The 26,224-nt window shown below is 37.4% G+C and overlaps 1 protein-coding gene across 1 annotated transcript in view; it reads left to right on the top strand.

Annotated features, from left to right (window-relative positions):
* Positions 1 to 20,587, top strand: part of PAGR1 (PAXIP1 associated glutamate rich protein 1) — a 38,485-nt gene extending 17,898 nt beyond the window's left edge. Inside the window, exons 2-4 of the mRNA XM_053695201.1 lie at positions 1,401 to 1,813; positions 2,230 to 2,312; positions 17,263 to 20,587. Coding sequence (XP_053551176.1) covers positions 1,401 to 1,813; positions 2,230 to 2,312; positions 17,263 to 17,447 — 681 coding nt within the window. The 3' untranslated portion in view covers positions 17,448 to 20,587. The remainder of the gene's footprint in view (positions 1 to 1,400; positions 1,814 to 2,229; positions 2,313 to 17,262) is intronic.
* Positions 20,588 to 26,224: the final 5,637 nt, after the last annotated feature.

Raw genomic sequence — 26,224 nt, 5'->3', positions numbered from 1 at the left:
GGATAAAAATTTATCCACCAATAAAAAAGTGCTGTCCGGAGTACTGAACCAATAAAAAAAAGCTTAAAGCCTTCTTTTTTTAATAAAGATAGCAAGAGAATGAAGAAAAAAATGATAATAGGAGTAAATTAGAAAGTTGCTTAAAATTGCTGCTCTATCTGAATCACGAAAGAAAAAAATTGGGTTTAGTGTCCCTTTAAATGCTCCCTGACGACTTTTTTGTTCAGAGAAGCCTACCACCCAACTCAGTAATAAATTAATTCCACTCACCTAATTATTCCCTCATCTAACTCTGTATTAACATCTTGCTCACTCTTGCAGTCCTCGCCTCCTGTTTCTCAACCTCCTACCCTTCTAGATTGTACGTTCCCACTGGAATAGGGCCCTCAATTCCTCCTGTATGCGTTTTGTAAAATGTTGTCTTGCCTCTTACAAGTTTTATATCATTGTCTTATCTAAATGAATAGTACTCATGGACAGCGCTGCGGAATATGTTGGCGCTTTATAAATGAAGTATAATAATATATAATATTATGTTTTACAATATTACCAAATAAGTGGCTTTCTGGCATGTACAAACGATGCGTTTAATGAAAACTCTCATTATTTATTACTCTATTGTAGTCAGTTTCACCCCTTTATTCATAGAGTTTATAAACATATTGGAGATAATATTAAATTTCATCTCCACATATAACATCATCATTATTATTATTCATATATAAAGGGGGATATCCTACATCACCTACTACCCCCAAATTACACATGCCATATTTTTTATGTATGTTATAAACAGTTCAAAATGTGATAGTAGAAAGTTTAGTTAATTATTTAGAAACTGAGCAAAATGTATTTCCTCATTGAGACCCAAAGGTTTTGATGATTTTAGATTGTAAATCCATTTGCACTCAGCTTGCAGTAATTATTGATCAATATTGCCCCCTCGTTGTAAATCTACTAATTCTAAACCTCAGAAGTATAAGTCTTGTTAATTACCGTTATGATATTCTACACTACTCCTTGTTATACATCTTGTTTGTGTTCCTTTACCTCCCTATATGTTTTTCTAATGTAATACATTGGGCAATTGCAGAAAACCATATACAGGTATATAACTCTTCACTTTTACAGGTAATGTGTCCTCTTACTTTATATACACTAAAATGGTCACAAAATCCATTGTCTGTTTCACACCAATAAGACCCTCTTTGTGTGAGGAACACAGTAGGCATTATTTATATTGGCATTTGTATCAATGATAAAATCATCAAACAATTGTATTTTAGTGTAACAGTTGAAAACCCGGTCTATATTCAGGATGAATAGCCTTCAAGCGTTATATTCTCATGGCTACAAAGCATGATGGAATTTTACTTGCTCTTATTTTGTTTTCAATTCAGATGCAGGAGGCATCAGAGGACGGGGAAGAAAAGGTGACAGCCGGAATGGAGTCACTAGCCGTAAAAGAGGGAGAGGAGGAGGACGACGATGAAGAAGAGGAAGATCAGCTTAAGGAAGAAGAGCAACCTGTGGATGAAGACGCAGCTGAAGAAGAAGAAGCAGAACAGGAGCAAAAAGAGGAGGATGAGGAGGAAGATTGGTGCGTCTCATGTAGTGATGAAGAAATTGAGTCCACGGATGGTTGGCACCCGCCACCTGAAGAAATCAAGAGGCTGTATGAGCTTTTAGCCACTGAGGGGACTCTGCCACTGCAAGTGGATTTACTGTACCGCAGACCCCCAACCCCGGAGCCGGATCCTTCAGAAGAGGAGTCAGATCAGGAACCAGAGGAGGAAGAGGAGGAGGAAGAGCTGTGAGTGTGACCCACTGGGTATATTCCGCATTTTATGCCTTCTGGTGCTGTTATGTGGGTAACGTTTAAGACCATTAGAGCTATGATTCAGATAGAATATACCATTTCATTTTGCTTCTTTCTCTTGGTATCCTTTGCTAAAAAGCATACCTAGGTAGGCTCAGGAGCAGCAATGCACTACTGCGAGCTAGCTGCTGATTGGTGGCTACACATATATGCATCTTGTCATTGGCTCACCAGATGTGTTCAGCTAACTCCTAGTAGTGCACAGCTACTCCTTCATCAAAGAATACCAAGAGAAAAAAAGCAACTTTGATAATAGAAGTAAACTGGAAATGATGTTTAAATTGTATGTTCTATCTGAATCCTGAAAGGTTTAGCACTAACACCACAGCTTTCTTTTCTGTTCTTCATAGGCCACAGATTCCAACTGAATTTGATTTTGACGATGAGCCTTCAACTCCGAAAAACTCCTTAATTGATCGCCGGAGGACACCTGGTAAGTGAAGGAAAATGAAGGCTGGAGAGAGTTTTCCACAACTAACTCTCATCTGAATATAATATTGCTTAGTACGAGTGATGAAAAGTTTTCTATACAGCCTGTAGATGAGACATAGATGACATGAAATATGTGGGCAGTACTGCAAAAATGAGATGCGCTAATGAATGTCAGTTATGCAATAGAATGTTCCTTTAAAGGGACAGTTTACACCAGATTTGTTATTGTTTTAAAAGATAGATAATCCCTTTATTACCCATTCCCCACTTTTATATTAAACTACTTTTAACCTCTGTGATTATCTTGTATCTAAGCCTCTGCAAACTGCCCCTTTATTTCAGTTCTTTTAACAGACTTGCACTTTAGCCAATCAGTGCCTGCTCCCAGATAACTGCACAAGCACAGTGTTATCTATATGAAATATGTGAACTAACACCCTCTAGTGGTGAAAAACTGTTAAAATGCATTCTGAAAAGAGGTGGCCTTCAAGGTCTAAGAAATTAGCATATGAACCTCCTAGGTTAAGCTTTCAACTAAGAATACCAAGAGAACAAAGCAAAATTGGTGATAAAAGTAAATTGGAAATTTTTTAAAAATGACATGCCCTATATGAATCATGAAAGTTTATTTTGGCCTAGACTGTCCCTTTAAAATAAATAAAATAAAAAATATATAATATAAAATCAGCAAATGCACTCACAGGGTTAAGGACAAAAATGTGTAGAACTTTGTGTTTGTATGAGAGAAATAAATATTTATAGATAGAAATAATTGTTTAGAGTGCTATAATGACCTATACAATCTTAGCTTTATGCTTTGCAGATTTTTTTTTTTATTCAATAGGGGGAGCTGCTACCTCATAGATAAAGAGATGGATTTAAACAGCTATTTGATGTTATCTGTTCTGTTTAAATATTTATCTCTGCAATGTTTATAAAGTCAGAGAGAAGGCTGAAGTGTGTGTATATAATCTGTTTATTGTTCATTACCTTACTTATGACTTAATCCTTTTAATTATAAAAAAAACTTGTTACACTGAGTCACTTCTTCATAGATAACCAGGTTTCATAGCTAATACAGCAAATAACCTTCAATATCCCTTAATAGTATGCTTGTTTCATACAACATACATTTAGTAATTACACACTGATGCGGTAACTTGTTTTGCTGGTTGGAGAAAGATAAGATGAGAAAAATAAATAAACTTTAGTTATAATTAAAGGTACAGTCAACACCAGAATTTTTGTTGTTTTAAAAGATAGATGATCCCTTTATTACCCATTCCCCAGTTTTGCATAACCAACACAGTTATATTAATATACTTTTAGCTCTGTGATTAACTTGTATCTAAACATCTTCTGACAGCCCCCTGATCACATGACATTTTATTTATTATCTATTGACTTTTATTTTAGCCAATTAGTGCAGTGTCTGCCACAATTCACGGGCGTGATCACAATGTTATCTATAGGGTTTACCTGAACTAGCTCTCCCCTGCTGTGAAAAGCAAATAAAAAAGCATTTGATAAGAGGCGGCCTTCAAGGGCTTAGCAATTATCATATGAGCCTTCCTAGGTTTAGCTTTCAACTAAGAATACCAAAAGAACAAAGCAAAATTGGTGATAAAAGTAAATGGTAAAGTTGTTTAAAATTGCATGCCCTATTTGAAACATGAAAGTTTTTTTTGGACTTGACTGTCCCTTTAAGAAGCATACTGGGTTGCATCCATTTCGCATAGTAAATAAGTTATACTTCAAGTGAAAAGTGAAATATATATTTTTAGTAATATATGTACGTGCTTATAACCTATAAAGTATGACATCCACTAGTTACCAACACAAACAGGAAGAAAGTACATTTTATATATAAATGAATATATTAACCCACCCAAGTAAGATTATAGTAAAAACATTACATGTTCTCATTCACTACAGCATTTAATAGTAATAAAACCCTGCAAATATGTGTTTAATCACTGTATAAAGGGCTTTAACATTATTGTTAATGTTTGTATAGTGCTGCAAAATTCTGTAGCTAAAGTATTGGAAGTCACAGAGAACTGTTGGTCCTGAGTGGAAACTGCAATTGAACCAATCAGCACGACACAGCATTTCTTTGCAGCTCCCTTAAAGGGATACTGTACCCAAATTTTTTCTTTTGTGATTCAGATAGAGCATGTAATTTTAAGCAACTTTCTAATTTACTCCTATTATCATTTTTTCTTCATTCTCTTGGTATGTTTATTTGAAAAGCAAGAATGTAAGTTTAGATGCCGGCCCATTTTTGGTGAACAACCTGGGTTGTCCTTGCTGATTGGACAGCACCAATAAACCAGTGCTGTCCATGGTTCTGAAACCAAACATTTGCTGGCTCCTTAGCTTAGATGCCTTCTTTTTCAAATAAAGATAGTAAGAGAAGGAAGAATAATTGATAATAGAAGAAAATTAGAAAGTTGCTTAAAAGTGCATGCTCTATCTGAATCATGAAAGAAAAAAATTGGGTTCAGTGTCCCTTTTAGGTACCTTTTTAAATATGTGTTTAATCCCTTTGCTAGACCTAAGCACAGATTTGCAGGGTCAATAGTTATAAAATGACGTGCTGTAACAAAAAGCATGTCATCATTTTCACTAAGATGTCCCTATATGTGTATATCTGTAACACGTGATTGCTACTGCCAGTACACATTTAGTGACTTGTTTTAAAGGGATATGAAACAGAATTTGCCATTTAATTAATGAAAATGAGACATCCGTGTAATAATCTTTACATGTCTTGGTTTTACTGTAAAGATTGTGCTTGTCACACATTCCCTAAAGATTCTGTACGTGGGTATACTTATGTAGTACACAGTGATTGTTTAGAGCAGCGCACAAACCTTTTTTCACTAGATCCGGCTCCGCTGCAGTAAAGTAAAATAAGATGTAGCTCATTCAGGCAATTTGGAACATTTTGCAGAGGTATTTTTATTTTGGCTTCTGTAGGGAATATGGTGCACACAAAATAAAGAATGTATATACAATGCTTCTTAATGTTGGTATTAATGGGAAATTACAGTTTGAGTTTTTATGTTCCTATAACTAGTACTAGTCATTTATTCCTGTGATATGCAGCAGTGTGTCTGAAGTTCAGGTCTAGTGCGCTCCTAAGAGCTTGCTGGTGATTACACACATGCCTTATGTCATTTGCTCACCAGATGTGCTATGCTACCTCCCACTGCTCTGTAGCTAGCTTTAACTATGTTTTTAACTCATCTGCAGCAGTTAAACACATAGTTGTATACAAGCAATAGTGCAATAATAAAATGCACTAACACTAGAGTGCTGGTTTTTAAACTGTCAGCGGAGGGGCTAGATGATAAAAGGGGAGGGGCTAAATCATACAAGGGGAGTGACTAGAGCATATAAGGTGAGTCGCGGTAGCAGTGACACTTTGCACTATCTTATAAAAACCACAATCTGGCAATAGAGAGAACATTTTTAAGAGCTGACAATGACACTTGCCATGTAGTGGTGGAATAAGTCAGAGGGGAGGAAATAGGTGAAATAAAGGCTCTGAGACGGCTCCGCGTTTGTTGTGTTGATCAGTAACTTTACAGGAGTAAAAAGGTGCAAATTGAAACGATAGTGAAGCTCTTTTGTGGTTGAGCAGAATCAGCTGTTGAGAGCTGGGTGTTAACCCTATATGTAAATTCCCTGAATTATAACGAAAAATAGATATTAAAATGTTCTTTAATGAAAGAAAATAAAGTAACCTCTATTATTGTAAGGCTGTCTTGTAAATTTATTATGGGTGGGGGTTCTGTCTTGTAGACTTTGTCAGAGGGGGAGGACCGCCACCTACGTCTTTGAAAACCCCTGCACTAGAGAATTTTCTTTTTGCACTTGTATTTTCCTTTAACCCCTTCCCACTGTTAGGACGTTCCATGCTGTCCTAAATGCGCTGGGCTCTAGTGCCATGGAACGTCCTAGCTGTTTGGCTATCCTGAAGTTATAGAGGCTTGGTAAATGTGATCTCGAGCTGGAGGGCTGCCTAGCATCATAGACACTCCCCCTGGTCAAATCCCATCATTGAAATCACGCAATCACATGAACGATCAGGTGATTTAGATTTGTTTACATCAAAACCTTGTTCCTATGTAGACAAATTAGCTCTGTCAGGAAAGGGTTAATCAAAGGGTTGTCCGTAAAGTGAAAAGGGAAACAATGGGGAGGGGATTTTTTTCTTTAGAGAAGTTGCACTGGATATGGGACTTTCACTTGTTTACTACAGTATTGTGCAGACACATTTCTACTGCTCTACAGCTGGCATGTTAGTTTATTCACTTGTTTACTACAGTATTGTGCAGACACATTTCTACTGCTCTACAGCTGGCATGTTAGTTTATTCACTTGTTTACTACAGTATTGTGCAGACACATTTCTACTGCTCTACAGCTGGCATGTTAGTTTATTCACTTGTTTACTTACAGTATTGTGCAGACACATTTCTACTACTCTACAGCTGGCATGTTAGTTTATTCACTTGTTTACTACAGTATTGTGCAGACACATTTCTACTGCTCTACAGCTGGCATGTTAGTTTATTCACTTGTTTACTACAGTATTGTGCAGACACATTTCTACTACTATACAGCTGGCATGTTAGTTTATTCACTTGTTTACTTACAGTATTGTGCAGACACATTTCTACTGCTCTACAGCTGGCATGTTAGTTTATTCACTTGTTTACTACAGTATTGTGCAGACACATTTCTACTGCTATACAGCTGGCATGTTAGTTTATTCACTTGTTTACTTACAGTATTGTGCAGACACATTTCTACTGCTATACAGCTGGCATGTTAGTTTATTCACTTGTTTACTTACAGTATTGTGCAGACACATTTCTACTGCTATACAGCTGGCATGTTAGTTTATTCACTTGTTTACTTACAGTATTGTGCAGACACATTTCTACTGCTATACAGCTGGCATGTTAGTTTATTCACTTGTTTACTTACAGTATTGTGCAGACACATTTCTACTGCTATACAGCTGGCATGTTAGTTTATTCACTTGTTTACTACAGTATTGTGCAGACACATTTCTACTACTATACAGCTGGCATGTTAGTTTATTCACTTGTTTACTACAGTATTGTGCAGACACATTTCTACTGCTCTACAGCTTGCATGTTAGTTTATTCACTTGTTTACTACAGTATTGTGCAGACACATTTCTACTACTATACAGCTGGCATGTTAGTTTATTCACTTGTTTACTACAGTATTGTGCACACATTTCTACTACTATACAGCTGGCATGTTAGTTTATTCACTTGTTTACTACAGTATTGTGCAGACACATTTCTACTGCTCTACAGCTGGCATGTTAGTTTATTCACTTGTTTACTACAGTATTGTGCAGACACATTTCTACTGCTCTACAGCTGGCATGTTAGTTTATTCACTTGTTTACTACAGTATTGTGCAGACACATTTCTACTGCTCTACAGCTGGCATGTTAGTTTATTCACTTGTTTACTACAGTATTGTGCAGACACATTTCTACTACTATACAGCTGGCATGTTAGTTTATTCACTTGTTTACTTACAGTATTGTGCAGACACATTTCTACTGCTCTACAGCTGGCATGTTAGTTTATTCACTTGTTTACTACAGTATTGTGCAGACACATTTCTACTGCTATACAGCTGGCATGTTAGTTTATTCACTTGTTTACTTACAGTATTGTGCAGACACATTTCTACTGCTATACAGCTGGCATGTTAGTTTATTCACTTGTTTACTTACAGTATTGTGCAGACACATTTCTACTGCTATACAGCTGGCATGTTAGTTTATTCACTTGTTTACTTACAGTATTGTGCAGACACATTTCTACTGCTATACAGCTGGCATGTTAGTTTATTCACTTGTTTACTTACAGTATTGTGCAGACACATTTCTACTGCTATACAGCTGGCATGTTAGTTTATTCACTTGTTTACTACAGTATTGTGCAGACACATTTCTACTACTCTACAGCTGGCATGTTAGTTTATTCACTTGTTTACTACAGTATTGTGCAGACACATTTCTACTGCTCTACAGCTTGCATGTTAGTTTATTCACTTGTTTACTACAGTATTGTGCAGACACATTTCTACTACTATACAGCTGGCATGTTAGTTTATTCACTTGTTTACTACAGTATTGTGCACACATTTCTACTACTATACAGCTGGCATGTTAGTTTATTCACTTGTTTACTACAGTATTGTGCAGACACATTTCTACTGCTCTACAGCTGGCATGTTAGTTTATTCACTTGTTTACTACAGTATTGTGCAGACACATTTCTACTGCTCTACAGCTGGCATATTAGTTTATTCACTTGTTTACTACAGTATTGTGCAGACACATTTCTACTGCTCTACAGCTGGCATGTTAGTTTATTCACTTGTTTACTACAGTATTGTGCAGACACATTTCTACTACTATACAGCTGGCATGTTAGTTTATTCACTTGTTTACTTACAGTATTGTGCAGACACATTTCTACTGCTCTACAGCTGGCATGTTAGTTTATTCACTTGTTTACTACAGTATTGTGCAGACACATTTCTACTGCTCTACAGCTGGCATGTTAGTTTATTCACTTGTTTACTACAGTATTGTGCAGACACATTTCTACTGCTCTACAGCTGGCATGTTAGTTTATTCACTTGTTTACTACAGTATTGTGCAGACACATTTCTACTGCTCTACAGCTGGCATGTTAGTTTAATCACTTGTTTACTTACAGTATTGTGCAGACACATTTCTACTACTATACAGCTGGCATGTTAGTTTATTCACTTGTTTACTTACAGTATTGTGCAGACACATTTCTACTACTATACAGCTGGCATGTTAGTTTATTCACTTGTTTACTACAGTATTGTGCAGACACATTTCTACTGCTCTACAGCTGGCATGTTAGTTTATTCACTTGTTTACTACAGTATTGTGCACACATTTCTACTACTCTACAGCTGGCATGTTAGTTTATTCACTTGTTTACTACAGTATTGTGCAGACACATTTCTACTGCTCTACAGCTGGCATGTTAGTTTAATCACTTGTTTACTTACAGTATTGTGCAGACACATTTCTACTACTATACAGCTGGCATGTTAGTTTATTCACTTGTTTACTTACAGTATTGTGCAGACACATTTCTACTGCTCTACAGCTGGCATGTTAGTTTAATCACTTGTTTACTTACAGTATTGTGCAGACACATTTCTACTACTATACAGCTGGCATGTTAGTTTATTCACTTGTTTACTACAGTATTGTGCAGACACATTTCTACTGCTCTACAGCTGGCATGTTAGTTTATTCACTTGTTTACTACAGTATTGTGCACACATTTCTACTACTCTACAGCTGGCATGTTAGTTTATTCACTTGTTTACTACAGTATTGTGCAGACACATTTCTACTGCTCTACAGCTGGCATGTTAGTTTATTCACTTGTTTACTACAGTATTGTGCAGACACATTTCTACTGCTCTACAGCTGGCATGTTAGTTTATTCACTTGTTTACTACAGTATTGTGCAGACACATTTCTACTACTCTACAGCTGGCATGTTAGTTTATTCACTTGTTTACTACAGTATTGTGCAGACACATTTCTACTACTATACAGCTGGCATGTTAGTTTATTCACTTGTTTACTACAGTATTGTGCAGACACATTTCTACTGCTCTACAGCTGGCATGTTAGTTTATTCACTTGTTTACTACAGTATTGTGCAGACACATTTCTACTACTATACAGCTGGCATGTTAGTTTATTCACTTGTTTACTTACAGTATTGTGCAGACACATTTCTACTGCTCTACAGCTGGCATGTTAGTTTATTCACTTGTTTACTTACAGTATTGTGCAGACACATTTCTACTGCTCTACAGCTGGCATGTTAGTTTATTCACCTGTTTACTACAGTATTGTGCAGACACATTTCTACTACTATACAGCTGGCATGTTAGTTTATTCACTTGTTTACTACAGTATTGTGCAGACACATTTCTACTACTATACAGCGGACATGTTAGTTTATTCACTTGTTTACTACAGTATTGTGCAGACACATTTCTACTACTATACAGCTGGCATGTTAGTTTATTCACCTGTTTATTATACATTTCTACTACTCTACAGCTGGCATGTTAGTTTATTCACTTGTTTACTACAGTATTGTGCAGACACATTTCTACTGCTCTACAGCTGGCATGTTAGTTTATTCACTTGTTTACTACAGTATTGTGCAGACACATTTCTACTGCTCTACAGCTGGCATGTTAGTTTAATCACTTGTTTACTTACAGTATTGTGCAGACACATTTCTACTACTATACAACTGGCATGTTAGTTTATTCACTTGTTTACTTACAGTATTGTGCAGACACATTTCTACTACTATACAACTGGCATGTTAGTTTATTCACTTGTTTACTACAGTATTGTGCAGACACATTTCTACTACTCTACAGCTGGCATGTTAGTTTATTCACTTGTTTACTACAGTATTGTGCAGACACATTTCTACTGCTCTACAGCTGGCATGTTAGTTTATTCACTTGTTTACTACAGTATTGTGCAGACACATTTCTACTGCTCTACAGCTGGCATGTTAGTTTATTCACTTGTTTACTACAGTATTGTGCAGACACATTTCTACTGCTATACAGCTGGCATGTTAGTTTATTCACTTGTTTACTACAGTATAGTGCAGACACATTTCTACTGCTCTACAGCTGGCATGTTAGTTTATTCACTTGTTTACTACAGTATTGTGCAGACACATTTCTACTACTCTACAGCTGGCATGTTAGTTTATTCACTTGTTTACTACAGTATTGTGCAGACACATTTCTACTGCTCTACAGCTGGCATGTTAGTTTATTCACTTGTTTACTACAGTATTGTGCAGACACATTTCTACTGCTCTACAGCTGGCATGTTAGTTTATTCACTTGTTTACTACAGTATTGTGCAGACACATTTCTACTACTCTACAGCTGGCATGTTAGTTTATTCACTTGTTTACTACAGTATTGTGCAGACACATTTCTACTACTATACAGCTGGCATGTTAGTTTATTCACTTGTTTACTACAGTATTGTGCAGACACATTTCTACTGCTCTACAGCTGGCATGTTAGTTTATTCACTTGTTTACTACAGTATTGTGCAGACACATTTCTACTGCTCTACAGCTGGCATGTTAGTTTAATCACTTGTTTACTTACAGTATTGTGCAGACACATTTCTACTACTATACAACTGGCATGTTAGTTTATTCACTTGTTTACTTACAGTATTGTGCAGACACATTTCTACTACTATACAACTGGCATGTTAGTTTATTCACTTGTTTACTTACAGTATTGTGCAGACACATTTCTACTACTCTACAGCTGGCATGTTAGTTTATTCACTTGTTTACTACAGTATTGTGCAGACACATTTCTACTGCTCTACAGCTGGCATGTTAGTTTATTCACTTGTTTACTACAGTATTGTGCAGACACATTTCTACTGCTCTACAGCTGGCATGTTAGTTTATTCACTTGTTTACTACAGTATTGTGCAGACACATTTCTACTGCTATACAGCTGGCATGTTAGTTTATTCACTTGTTTACTACAGTATAGTGCAGACACATTTCTACTGCTCTACAGCTGGCATGTTAGTTTATTCACTTGTTTACTACAGTATTGTGCAGACACATTTCTACTGCTCTACAGCTGGCATGTTAGTTTATTCACTTGTTTACTACAGTATTGTGCAGACACATTTCTACTGCTCTACAGCTGGCATGTTAGTTTATTCACTTGTTTACTACAGTATTGTGCAGACACATTTCTACTGCTCTACAGCTGGCATGTTAGTTTATTCACTTGTTTACTACAGTATTGTGCAGACACATTTCTACTACTCTACAGCTGGCATGTTAGTTTATTCACTTGTTTACTACAGTATTGTGCAGACACATTTCTACTACTATACAGCTGGCATGTTAGTTTATTCACTTGTTTACTACAGTATTGTGCAGACACATTTCTACTGCTCTACAGCTGGCATGTTAGTTTAATCACTTGTTTACTTACAGTATTGTGCAGACACATTTCTACTACTATACAGCTGACATGTTAGTTTATTCACTTGTTTACTACAGTATTGTGCAGACACATTTCTACTGCTCTACAGCTGGCATGTTAGTTTATTCACTTGTTTACTACAGTATTGTGCAGACACATTTCTACTACTATACAGCTGGCATGTTAGTTTATTCACTTGTTTACTACAGTATTGTGCAGACACATTTCTACTACTATACAGCTGGCATGTTAGTTTATTCACTTGTTTACTACAGTATTGTGCAGACACATTTCTACTACTCTACAGCTGGCATGTTAGTTTATTCACTTGTTTACTACAGTATTGTGCAGACACATTTCTACTACTATACAGCTGGCATGTTAGTTTATTCACTTGTTTACTACAGTATTGTGCAGACACATTTCTACTACTATACAGCTGGCATGTTAGTTTATTCACTTGTTCACTACAGTATTGTGCAGACACATTTCTACTACTATACAGCTGGCATGTTAGTTTATTCACTTGTTTACTACAGTACTGTGCAGACACATTTCTACTGCTCTACAGCTGGCATGTTAGTTTATTCACTTGTTTACTACAGTATTGTGCAGACACATTTCTACTACTATACAGCTGGCATGTTAGTTTATTCACCTGTTTATTATACATTTCTACTGCTCTACAGCTGGCATGTTAGTTTATTCACTTGTTTACTACAGTATTGTGCAGACACATTTCTACTACTCTACAGCTGGCATGTTAGTTTATTCACTTGTTTACTACAGTATTGTGCAGACACATTTCTACTGCTCTACAGCTGGCATGTTAGTTTATTCACTTGTTTACTACAGTATTGTGCAGACACATTTCTACTACTATACAGCTGGCATGTTAGTTTATTCACCTGTTTATTATACATTTCTACTGCTCTACAGCTGGCATGTTAGTTTATTCACTTGTTTACTACAGTATTGTGCAGACACATTTCTACTACTATACAGCTGGCATGTTAGTTTATTCACCTGTTTATTATACATTTCTACTGCTCTACAGCTGGCATGTTAGTTTATTCACTTGTTTACTACAGTATTGTGCAGACACATTTCTACTGCTCTACAGCTGGCATGTTAGTTTATTCACTTGTTTACTACAGTATTGTGCAGACACATTTCTACTGCTCTACAGCTGGCATGTTAGTTTAATCACTTGTTTACTTACAGTATTGTGCAGACACATTTCTACTACTATACAGCTGGCATGTTAGTTTATTCACTTGTTTACTACAGTATTGTGCAGACACATTTCTACTGCTCTACAGCTGGCATGTTAGTTTATTCACTTGTTTACTACAGTATTGTGCAGACACATTTCTACTACTCTACAGCTGGCATGTTAGTTTATTCACTTGTTTACTACAGTATTGTGCAGACACATTTCTACTACTATACAGCTGGCATGTTAGTTTATTCACTTGTTTACTTACAGTATTGTGCAGACACATTTCTACTACTATACAACTGGCATGTTAGTTTATTCACTTGTTTACTTACAGTATTGTGCAGACACATTTCTACTGCTCTACAGCTGGCATGTTAGTTTATTCACCTGTTTACTTACAGTATTGTGCAGACACATTTCTACTGCTCTACAGCTGGCATGTTAGTTTATTCACTTGTTTACTACAGTATTGTGCAGACACATTTCTACTACTATACAGCTGGCATGTTAGTTTATTCACTTGTTTACTACAGTATTGTGCAGACACATTTCTACTACTATACAGCTGGCATGTTAGTTTATTCACTTGTTTACTACAGTATTGTGCAGACACATTTCTACTACTATACAGCTGGCATGTTAGTTTATTCACTTGTTTACTTACAGTATTGTGCAGACACATTTCTACTACTATACAACTGGCATGTTAGTTTATTCACTTGTTTACTACAGTATTGTGCAGACACATTTCTACTACTATACAGCTGGCATGTTAGTTTATTCACTTGTTTACTTACAGTATTGTGCAGACACATTTCTACTGCTCTACAGCTGGCATATTAGTTTATTCACTTGTTTACTACAGTATTGTGCAGACACATTTCTACTGCTCTACAGCTGGCATGTTAGTTTATTCACTTGTTTACTACAGTATTGTGCAGACACATTTCTACTGCTCTACAGCTGGCATGTTAGTTTATTCACTTGTTTACTACAGTATAGTGCAGACACATTTCTACTACTATACAGCTGGCATGTTAGTTTATTCACTTGTTTACTACAGTATTGTGCAGACACATTTCTACTGCTCTACAGCTGGCATGTTAGTTTATTCACTTGTTTACTACAGTATTGTGCAGACACATTTCTACTACTATACAGCTGGCATGTTAGTTTATTCACTTGTTTACTACAGTATTGTGCAGACACATTTCTACTGCTATACAGCTGGCATGTTAGTTTATTCACTTGTTTACTACAGTATTGTGCAGACACATTTCTACTACTATACAGCTGGCATGTTAGTTTATTCACTTGTTTACTACAGTATTGTGCAGACACATTTCTACTACTATACAGCTGGCATGTTAGTTTATTCACTTGTTTACTTACAGTATTGTGCAGACACATTTCTACTACTATACAGCTGGCATGTTAGTTTATTCACTTGTTTACTACAGTATTGTGCAGACACATTTCTACTGCTCTACAGCTGGCATGTTAGTTTATTCACTTGTTTACTACAGTATTGTGCAGACACATTTCTACTGCTCTACAGCTGGCATGTTAGTTTATTCACTTGTTTACTACAGTATTGTGCAGACACATTTCTACTACTCTACAGCTGGCATGTTAGTTTATTCACTTGTTTACTACAGTATTGTGCAGACACATTTCTACTACTATACAGCTGGCATGTTAGTTTATTCACTTGTTTACTACAGTATTGTGCAGACACATTTCTACTGCTCTACAGCTGGCATGTTAGTTTATTCACTTGTTTACTACAGTATTGTGCAGACACATTTCTACTGCTCTACAGCTGGCATGTTAGTTTATTCACTTGTTTACTACAGTATTGTGCAGGACACATTTCTACTGCTCTACAGCTGGCATATTAGTTTATTCACTTGTTTACTACAGTATTGTGCAGACACATTTCTACTACTCTACAGCTGGCATGTTAGTTTATTCACTTGTTTACTACAGTATTGTGCAGACACATTTCTACTACTATACAGCTGGCATGTTAGTTTATTCACTTGTTTACTACAGTATTGTGCAGACACATTTCTACTGCTCTACAGCTGGCATGTTAGTTTATTCACTTGTTTACTACAGTATTGTGCACACATTTCTACTACTATACAGCTGGCATGTTAGTTTATTCACTTGTTTACTACAGTATTGTGCAGACACATTTCTACTGCTATACAGCTGGCATGTTAGTTTATTCACTTGTTTACTACAGTATTGTGCAGACACATTTCTACTGCTCTACAGCTGGCATGTTAGTTTATTCACTTGTTTACTACAGTATTGTGCAGACACATTTCTACTGCTCTACAGCTGGCATGTTACTTTTGGGTATTCACTTGACCAGTTAAATTCAATTTAAAATCAGTGTTTTTATTGAATCCATTAAAGGGGCAGTACCACCTTGCAATTACAAAACATTTCTGTTCTGTTGCTATAAAATAACAGCCCAGTCTTTGTTTTGTTTTTTTAAACAAATTAACCTTTTACTGTAGTTATTTTTCAATAGCAAAACTCCGCCCACCATTTGCCCACCAAAGAGTCAATGTGGGCTTTAGTCTGCAGACAACAAGGCTAGCTATAGTAATAGTATAAAATTGTATTGTTTTGCAGTTGTTGTCTGACAAAGCCAGTTAGGGACAGATATGTAGCACTGTTAAATTTGAGAGATGAGCAATTGCACCACTCTTGTTACTTTGAGGGACAACTTTATTAAATGTATGGAATATAATCTAATATATAATTATACTATGCAATTGTGTATAGGTGCTGAGTATCTGAGAGAAACATATACAAGAACAATTCCAGCAAGAGAGCTGGACAGGATACTAACCGGAAAGAGTTCTTTTCCAGTTAGTATCCTGTCCAGCTCTCTTGCTGGAATTGTTCTTGTATATGTAGCACTGTTAGCCTTGAGACATATTTTTCCATTTTCAGAGCTAAATTATAGGGAAAGGTGGAAAATAAATAATGAACATATGTGTTTGTGTGTGTTTCATTACATATAACTAAACTCTTTTTATAAAATATAAACTCAATGGCCCCAATTTATCAAAGGTCTTGCGGACCTGATCCGACACTGTGGATCAGGTCCGCAAGACCTCGTTAAATGCGGAGAGCAACACGCTCTTCGCATTTAACATTGCAACAGCAGCTCACAAGAGCTGCTGGTGCAACGCCGGCCCCTGCTGACTCGCGGCCAATCGGCCTCCAGCAGGGAGGTGTCAATCAACCTGATCGTATTCGATCGGGTTGATTTCCGGCGATTCCTGTCCGCCTTCTCAAAGCAGGCGGACAGGGTTATGGAGCAGCGGTCTTTAGACCGCTGCTTCATAAGTTGTGTTTCTGGCGAGTCTGAAGACTCACCAGAAACACGGCCCTTCAAGCTCTGTACGGAGCTTGATAAATGGGCCTGATTGTGTTAACTATGTCTTTAATTTACTTCTGGACTAGTTGTATCTCATTTAATAGTTGTTTTTTTTCTTGATGGGTAATACTGACCAGTATGATGGTGTCTGCTCTCTGATTTGCTCTCCCTTTTTACCTCCTCATATTAGGGAGCACGGGTCGCAGCCAGAAGAGAGAAGCGCGACTGGACAAGGTTCTCTCTGATATGAAAAGACACAAGAAAATTGAAGAGCAGATCTTGAAAACGGGACAAGACCTCTTCGACATGGATCCTGACTCTGTACCTACACCAAAACGCTCCTCCGGCATCTTCCCACGCCAACGCAAATATTGAGAACCAAGGACAATATCTGGTTGGGTATGGGGGGAGTAAAGTCTATCCGGGTGCCCCATGCAAATCACTGACTTATCTCTCCCATATCCTCCAAATATGGCATTAAACTGAGGTGCCAAATAAAATCACTGCCCTATTTGTCTTCCCCTGTAGTATGTAAATTTACTTTTAGAGACTTGTGTCTTTTTGCTACAGTTTTTTTCAAAATATCTTTTAATTGTTGTTGTTGTAAAGTGTCCGTCGTATCCTTACAATATGTTCCTGCAATGGTCTAGATGGGGTTAAACTATTGTTTGACTCCTAATGCAACTTTAAAGGAACGTGAAACTCATTTTTTTTATTATTCAGATAGAGCATACATTTTTAAACAATGTTCTCATTTACGTTTATAATCAATTTTGCTTCATTCTTTTGGTATCTTTTATTGAAGTAACAACAATGCACTACTGGGAGCTAGCTGAACATATCAGTAAGCCATCTACAAGACATGTATGTGCAACACCAATCAGCAGCTAGTGTTCCATTCCTGAGCCTAACTAAGAATGGATTTCAACAAAGGATAGCAAGAGAATGAAGCACATTAGATGATTATTATGCTCTATCTGAATCATGAAAGAAAACTTTTGGGTTTCATGTCCCTTTAAGGATGCAAAACCTGAGGGTTTATTTATATAGGAAGCAAAGGGGACGTATATACGGGAGCAACAGGTGGGACAAACCGAAGCAAATACCTAAATGCCTCTATGTATATTTGTGTGTGTTGTGAGTGTTATTTATGCGGCTTAATATCATCAGATCATGTATGAATTAAATGTTCTATTTTATTCCATAGAAAAAGTCTTTCTGTGCTTCAAACATGACAAATGTGTTCACTCTCTTGGAAGTGGCTATTAGCAGATAATGTGTATAGTAAATGGCTGAACACAACTACGTTACTGATGTCCGTGTGATTAACCGCGCTCCCCGAGCCAGTGCTCGTGTAGTAATCGCATTATACAGTATGTGAGGTATATTCTAAATATATAGATAACGGGACAACACTAAACTTTCATGATTTGGGTAAAACAAGCACTTTTAAACATATTTCTAATTTACTTCTATTAAAACATTTGCTTCATTCTCTAGGTATGGTTAGGTTAGCAGTGCAAGTGGGAGTGAGCTGGTGATTGGTGGCTGTAAATGTCTCTTGTCATTGGCTCACCAGATGTGTTCAGCTAGCGTCCAGTAGGGCATTGCTGCTCCCGAGACTACTTTAACAAAAGATACACAGAGAACAAATCGGATCAATAGAGCATGAAGTATTTGAATTGTACAAATGAATAGGGATTGTAAATTCAAAATTAAACATTCCAATACAATTCACTGGACCATCTGTACATTGACCAGAAAGGGAGTTTTTATTTAGCAACAAAGTCTTAATTCTACTGGAAATTATTATGACCGTTACACATTTTACAATAACTTTATAGGAATCCTGTGTTTTAAGGTACAATACACTGTAAAATTGTTTTTAATGTATTTTCAATGACTTGTTCTACCAGTTGCAGAGCATAAAATATTTGAGAAATTATATTATCAGGTTTATTTGTGTATATGAAATAGCTGGTTTTGTGCTTTGAAACCACAGTCTATTATAGTGGGTTGTATCATATGTCATTATATTATCACTTTGTGTACACACTCATGCCTCTATCTTAATATGTGTGTGTACACCAAAGCTCAATACTTAGAGAGAAAAATGGAACATTAATTTTATATTACTTAAAGGAATAGTCTAGTCAAAATTAAACTATTATAATTCAGATAGAGCAGCAATTTTATAATTTACTCCTATTATCAATTTTTCTTCGTTCTCTTTGTATCTTTATTTGAAAAAGCAAAAATGTAAGCATAGGAGCCGGCCCATTTTTGGTTCAGCACCTGGGTAACACTTTCTGATTGGTGTCTAAATGTAGCCACCAATCAGCAAGCTCTACCCAGGTGCTGAACCAAAAATTGGCTGGCTTCAAACCTTTACATTTTAAATAGATACCAAGAGAACAAAGAAAAAATGATAATAGGAGTAAATTAGAAAGTTGCTTAAAATGACTGCTCTATCTGGATCATGAGAGTTTAATTTTGACTAGACTAGACATAGTGCAGAATTCTATAACGTTAGTTTAGCGCCAACTTTATAAATCAAAAGCTTACAGAGATATTTAATTCCAAAATTCAATTTTCCTGAACGCCGCTCATGGCTCTACAGGTCTTGTTTTTCTTGTTTAATGGCGCAGAATTCTATAACATTATTTTGTAGCTTTACTGGCCCTTTAACTATCTTGCACCCCACTGGGAGTGTAATTTCTTCTGCTGGCTGTTTTTACTTATGCTTATCAATAGCCCAGTATATAAACTTTCAGTATAGGTGGGGATACCACAGGCTAAATCGGCTAATTCAAATGCCAAAATAGGGGTAAAGGATCTACTTGTAAACAATTTAATACACTCTAGAAGGTGAACTGTATCATTGGGAACAATTTAAAGGGTAAACATTTTTTGGTTGAACTGTCCCTTCAAATGCTCGTTCTGAGTGTTTTATTTTTGTTGGTGTGGACGATACAGCGAGTCTATGTAGTACAAGTTTTTTAATATACTAAATAAATTTAGGTTTACTGTTCCCTTAAATGTGCACATTAAATTGAAATCTCTTTAAAGCCAAGACATTATCTATCTCCCCCCCTTGATTAATCAAGGCTAATTACTGCTTTCAGGTATCTAACGTGTTTTATACATTTTATATTCCTTTTCTAATATGCCTAAACTGCTGTTCTGCAAAACACGGTCACACTGGCAGTTGAGTTTGTTTTTTATGGTCACATAGTATAGTAAATCATTTCTGCTTTATCTAATGTTATGATTTTGTGAACTTCAGTTTCCCAACGCTTGGTTTTCCCCAGTGATTTATGAGGTCTAGTTAGTCCCAGGGACGTCTCATTGTGGTAATCCAGCTCCAAATTGCTCTTCTCAGGTTACCATGAAACATCACTGAAATTGGAATTACTCAAAATACAGAACACAGAGAGATTGGACCCCTCCGGTGCATGAAACTGCAACTAAATCTGAACTTTTTAACAAGACAATAAATTTACATATGCATAGTACATGGCTTGACTCGTTTGTTCAAAATCTAGGAGCCAGACCGTAAATTTAGTAGCTAGAAACTTTTGGCCATCCTTATGACACACACACACACACACACACACCTACACACACACATACACACACACATACACACACACACACACATATTATATAAGTTGGGTTTGTATTTCACAGCTGTGAGGCCTAGTAAGGATCAGTGCCAAATATGGATCCTGCTCATTTGCATGGAAATTTGATTTTCTGGACCTATGTTGCCTTTGAAGAGGGTATGTCAGCCCAGGAATAGAAATTACCCCCATCTTGGCATACCATTTGCAAAAGTAGATAACTCAAGGTATTCTAAAAAGGGCTATGTCTAGTCTTTTTTTTTTTTTTACCACTTGTTCACAAAACATGGCCAAATTTTGTGGTCATATATTATTTATTTTGCATCTTTCACTCAATACTGCACTTTGGCTGTTTTTTCATTCATTCTTATATGTTTGAATGCTATAATACACCCAAATTTGTGACCAGTAATATCCTACAATTACAATGATACCCTTCATGTGCAGGTTTTTTTTTTTAATAAAACCATTTTTATTGATGTCATAAACAAATACAACATAAAGGGTATGCCCCAAAACATTTACAGAAAAGTGCATATACAGTATTATTAGAAAAGTATTGCAGAAAAAAAAAATGTAGAAAGGGCATTATGTGACGATATATCTAAAGCGTTATTACAAGATTTGGGCAATCTATAGTGAGACTTAAGTTTTATAATAAAGTATTGTAAAGGTAATAAAAACAAAAATGGTCCTTTCTGTGCCGTATAGAAAGTAAATTAGAGTATCTATTCAAGTAAAATTAGGGCCAGGGGGGAGTTAGCTTTATGGTTTTATGGGGGGGGGGGGGAATCAAGCGGGCAAGAGCCGCTCGAAATAAAGTAGGGGTGGAGGGCGGAGCCAGCATGTCAGGTTTGTAAATACTATGGGGTCTCTGAGCTTTCAAATACACTACTAGTAGAGTTATCCTCTATTTACATCATGAGTAAATTTGAGCTAGGGTATGTCACCAAGACACTAAAAATTTCATAGTCACAGCCTCAGAACCTGCTAAGGACCCACTGGGTTCACAGTACTGTTCATCAATTTGGCAAGGAACATCAATAGTTGCGTCCCCTGTGCAAGTAGATTCAGCGTATGGCTGTTGAGTGACATCTCTTAAGACCTGGTCCTGTTTTTGGCTTAAGCAGGGAGTATACTAATATGAAGAGGAGAAACCAACCCTCAGAAACTAACATATCATACTAAAATATCAACAACCTGGACTATGAACTATGTACTTCTGTGAATCAAGTTTCACTATACTCAAAACCTGCTGAACAGTGTGTAATAAACAGGCAACTTGATGTAAGCCAGGTATAGATCTAGAAACTTTTGTAAAGTCTTGGTCTAATAATTGTAATGGAGGCCAGTGGTGAGTGCATTGTTCAAGTTAGAATTCTTCTTCCAAAGGGAGATAATGCACTATTATGAAGCAATAGGTACTATCTACACTGATTGCCATCTAACACCTGTAAAGTCAACTAATATGGCTCAATAGGAGATTGCAATGCTGCAGAGTAGAATAAGTATATATAATGAGCTGTAAAAGCATCAGTACATGTGCCATGAGAGCCAAATATCTAGAGGAGACCGTATAGAGCATAGACATACTAGCGCGGTATGATATGTATGTGTCATAAGAGCTAAATATCTAGAGGAGACCGTATAGAGCATAGACATACTAGCGCGGTATGATATGTATGTGTCATAAGAGCTAAATATCTAGAGGAGACCGTATAGAGCATAGACATACTAGCGCGGTATGATATGTATGTGTCATAAGAGCTAAATATCTAGAGGAGACCGTATAGAGCATAGACATACTAGCGCGGTATGATATGTATGTGTCATAAGAGCTAAATATCTAGAGGAGACCGTATAGAGCATAGACATACTAGCGCGGTATGATATGTATGTGTCATAAGAGCTAAATATCTAGAGGAGACCGTATAGAGCATAGACATATTAGTGCGGTATGATATGTATGTGTCATAAGAGCTAAATATCTAGAGGAGACCGTATAGAGCATAGACATACTAGCGCGGTATGATATGTATGTTATAAGAGCTAAATATCTAGAGGAGACCGTATAGAGCATAGACATACTAGCGCGGTATGACATGTATGCGTTATAAGAGCTAAATATCTAGAGGAGTTAATGTAAAACACATACATACTAGTGCAGTGCAATATACATGTGCTATGTAAGCCAAATAGCTAGAGGAGGTAACATAGAGCCTACATACTAGCATAGTGTAATATACATGTGCCCAGAGAGCTAAGTATCTAGAGGAGGTGATATAAAACCCAGACATACTAGCGGTGCCATAATATATGTGCCATGAGAGCTACATACCTAGAGGAGGTGATATAAAACCCAGACATACTAGCGGTGCCATATATATGTGCCATGAGAGCTACATACCTAGAGGAGGTGATATAAAACCCAGACATACTAGCGGTGCCATATATATGTGCCATGAGAGCTACATACCTAGAGGAGGTGATATAAAACACAGACATACTAGCGGTGCCATATATATGTGCCATGAGAGCTATATACCTAGAGGAGGTGATATAAAACACAGACATACTAGCGGTGCCATATATATGTGCCATGAGAGCTACATATCTAGAGGAGGTGATATAGAACCCAGACATACTAGCGCGGTGCCATATATATGTGCCATGTGAGCTACATACCTAGAGGAGGTGATATAAAACCCAGACATACTAGCGGTGCCATATATATGTGCCATGAGAGCTACATACCTAGAGGAGGTGATATAAAACACAGACATACTAGCGGTGCCATATATATGTGCCATGAGAGCTACATATCTAGAGGAGGTGATATAAAACACAGACATACTAGCGGTGCCATATATATGTGCCATGAGAGCTACATACCTAGAGGAGGTGATATAAAACCCAGACATACTAGCGGTGCCATATATATGTGCCATGAGAGCTACATACCTAGAGGAGGTGATATAAAACACAGACATACTAGCGGTGCCATATATATGTGCCATGAGAGCTACATACCTAGAGGAGGTGATATAAAACACAGACATACTAGCGGTGCCATATATATGTGCCATGAGAGCTACATATCTAGAGGAGGTGATATAGAACCCAGACATACTAGCGCGGTGCCATATATATGTGCCATGTGAGCTACATACCTAGAGGAGGTGATATAAAACCCAGACATACTAGCGGTGCCATATATATGTGCCATGAGAGCTACATACCTAGAGGAGGTGATATAAAACACAGACATACTAGCGGTGCCATATATATGTGCCATGAGAGCTACATATCTAGAGGAGGTGATATAAAACACAGACATACTAGCGGTGCCATATATATGTGCCATGAGAGCTACATACCTAGAGGAGGTGATATAAAACCCAGACATACTAGCGGTGCCATATATATGTGCCATGAGAGCTACATACCTAGAGGAGGTGATATAAAACCCAGACATACTAGCGGTGCCATATATATGTGCCATGAGAGCTACATACCTAGAGGAGGTGATATAAAACACAGACATACTAGCGGTGCCATATATATGTGCCATGAGAGCTACATACCTAGAGGAGGTGATATAAAACACAGACATACTAGCGGTGCCATATATATGTGCCATGAGAGCTACATATCTAGAGGAGGTGATATAGAACCCAGACATACTAGCGCGGTGCCATATATATGTGCCATGTGAGCTACATACCTAGAGGAGGTGATATAAAACCCAGACATACTAGCGGTGCCATATATATGTGCCATGAGAGCTACATACCTAGAGGAGGTGATATAAAACACAGACATACTAGCGGTGCCATATATATGTGCCATGAGAGCTACATATCTAGAGGAGGTGATATAAAACACAGACATACTAGCGGTGCCATATATATGTGCCATGAGAGCTACATACCTAGAGGAGGTGATATAAAACCCAGACATACTAGCGGTGCCATATATATGTGCCATGAGAGCTACATACCTAGAGGAGGTGATATAAAACACAGACATACTAGCGGTGCCATATATATGTGCCATGAGAGCTACATACCTAGAGGAGGTGATATAAAACACAGACATACTAGCGCGGTGCCATATATATGTGCCATGTGAGCTACATACCTAGAGGAGGTGATATAAAACACAGACATACTAGCGGTGCCATATATATGTGCCATGAGAGCTACATACCTAGAGGAGGTGATATAAAACACAGACATACTACCGGTGCCATATATATGTGCCATGAGAGCTACATACCTAGAGGAGGTGATATAAAACACAGACATACTAGCGGTGCCATATATATGTGCCATGAGAGCTACATACCTAGAGGAGGTGATATAAAACACAGACATACTAGCGGTGCCATATATATGTGCCATGAGAGCTACATACCTAGAGGAGGTGATATAAAACACAGACATACTAGCGCGGTGCCATATATATGTGCCATGAGAGCTACATATCTAGAGGAGGTGATATAAAACACAGACATACTAGCGGTGCCATATATATGTGCCATGAGAGCTACATACCTAGAGGAGGTGATATAAAACACAGACATACTAGCGCGGTGCCATATATATGTGCCAAGAGAGCTAAGTATCTAGAGGAGGTGATATAAAACCCAGACATACTAGCGCGGTGCCATATATATGTGCCAAGAGAGCTACATATCTAGAGGAGGCAATATAGAACCCAGACATACTAGCGCGGTGCCATATATATGTGCCATGTGAGCTACATACCTAGAGGAGGTGATATAAAACCCAGACATACTAGCGCGGTGCCATATATATGTGCCATGTGAGCTACATACCTAGAGGAGGTGATATAAAACACAGACATACTAGCGCGGTGCCATATATATGTGCCATGTGAGCTACATACCTAGAGGAGGTGATATAAAACACAGACATACTAGCGCGGTGCCATATATATGTGCCATGAGAGCTACATATCTAGAGGAGGTGATATAAAACACAGACATACTAGCGCGGTGCCATATATATGTGCCATGTGAGCTACATACCTAGAGGAGGTGATATAAAACACAGACATACTAGCGCGGTGCCATATATATGTGCCATGTGAGCTACATACCTAGAGGAGGTGATATAAAACACAGACATACTAGCGGTGCCATATATATGTGCCATGAGAGCTACATATCTAGAGGAGGTGATATAAAACACAGACATACTAGCGGTGCCATATATATGTGCCATGAGAGCTACATACCTAGAGGAGGTGATATAAAACCCAGACATACTAGCGGTGCCATATATATGTGCCATGTGAGCTACATACCTAGAGGAGGTGATATAAAACCCAGACATACTAGCGCGGTGCCATATATATGTGTCATGAGAGCTACATATCTAGAGGAGGTGATATAAAACCCAGACATACTAGCGGTGCCATATATATGTGCCATGAGAGCTACATACCTAGAGGAGGAGATATAAAACCCAGACATACTAGCGGTGCCATATATATGTGCCATGA

The sequence above is a fragment of the Bombina bombina genome, chromosome 11 (assembly GCF_027579735.1).
Source record: "Bombina bombina isolate aBomBom1 chromosome 11, aBomBom1.pri, whole genome shotgun sequence".
Lineage (NCBI taxonomy): Eukaryota > Metazoa > Chordata > Amphibia > Anura > Bombinatoridae > Bombina > Bombina bombina.
Note: the sequence above shows the minus strand (reverse complement) of the source record. Positions and strands in the feature narration are given on the sequence as shown.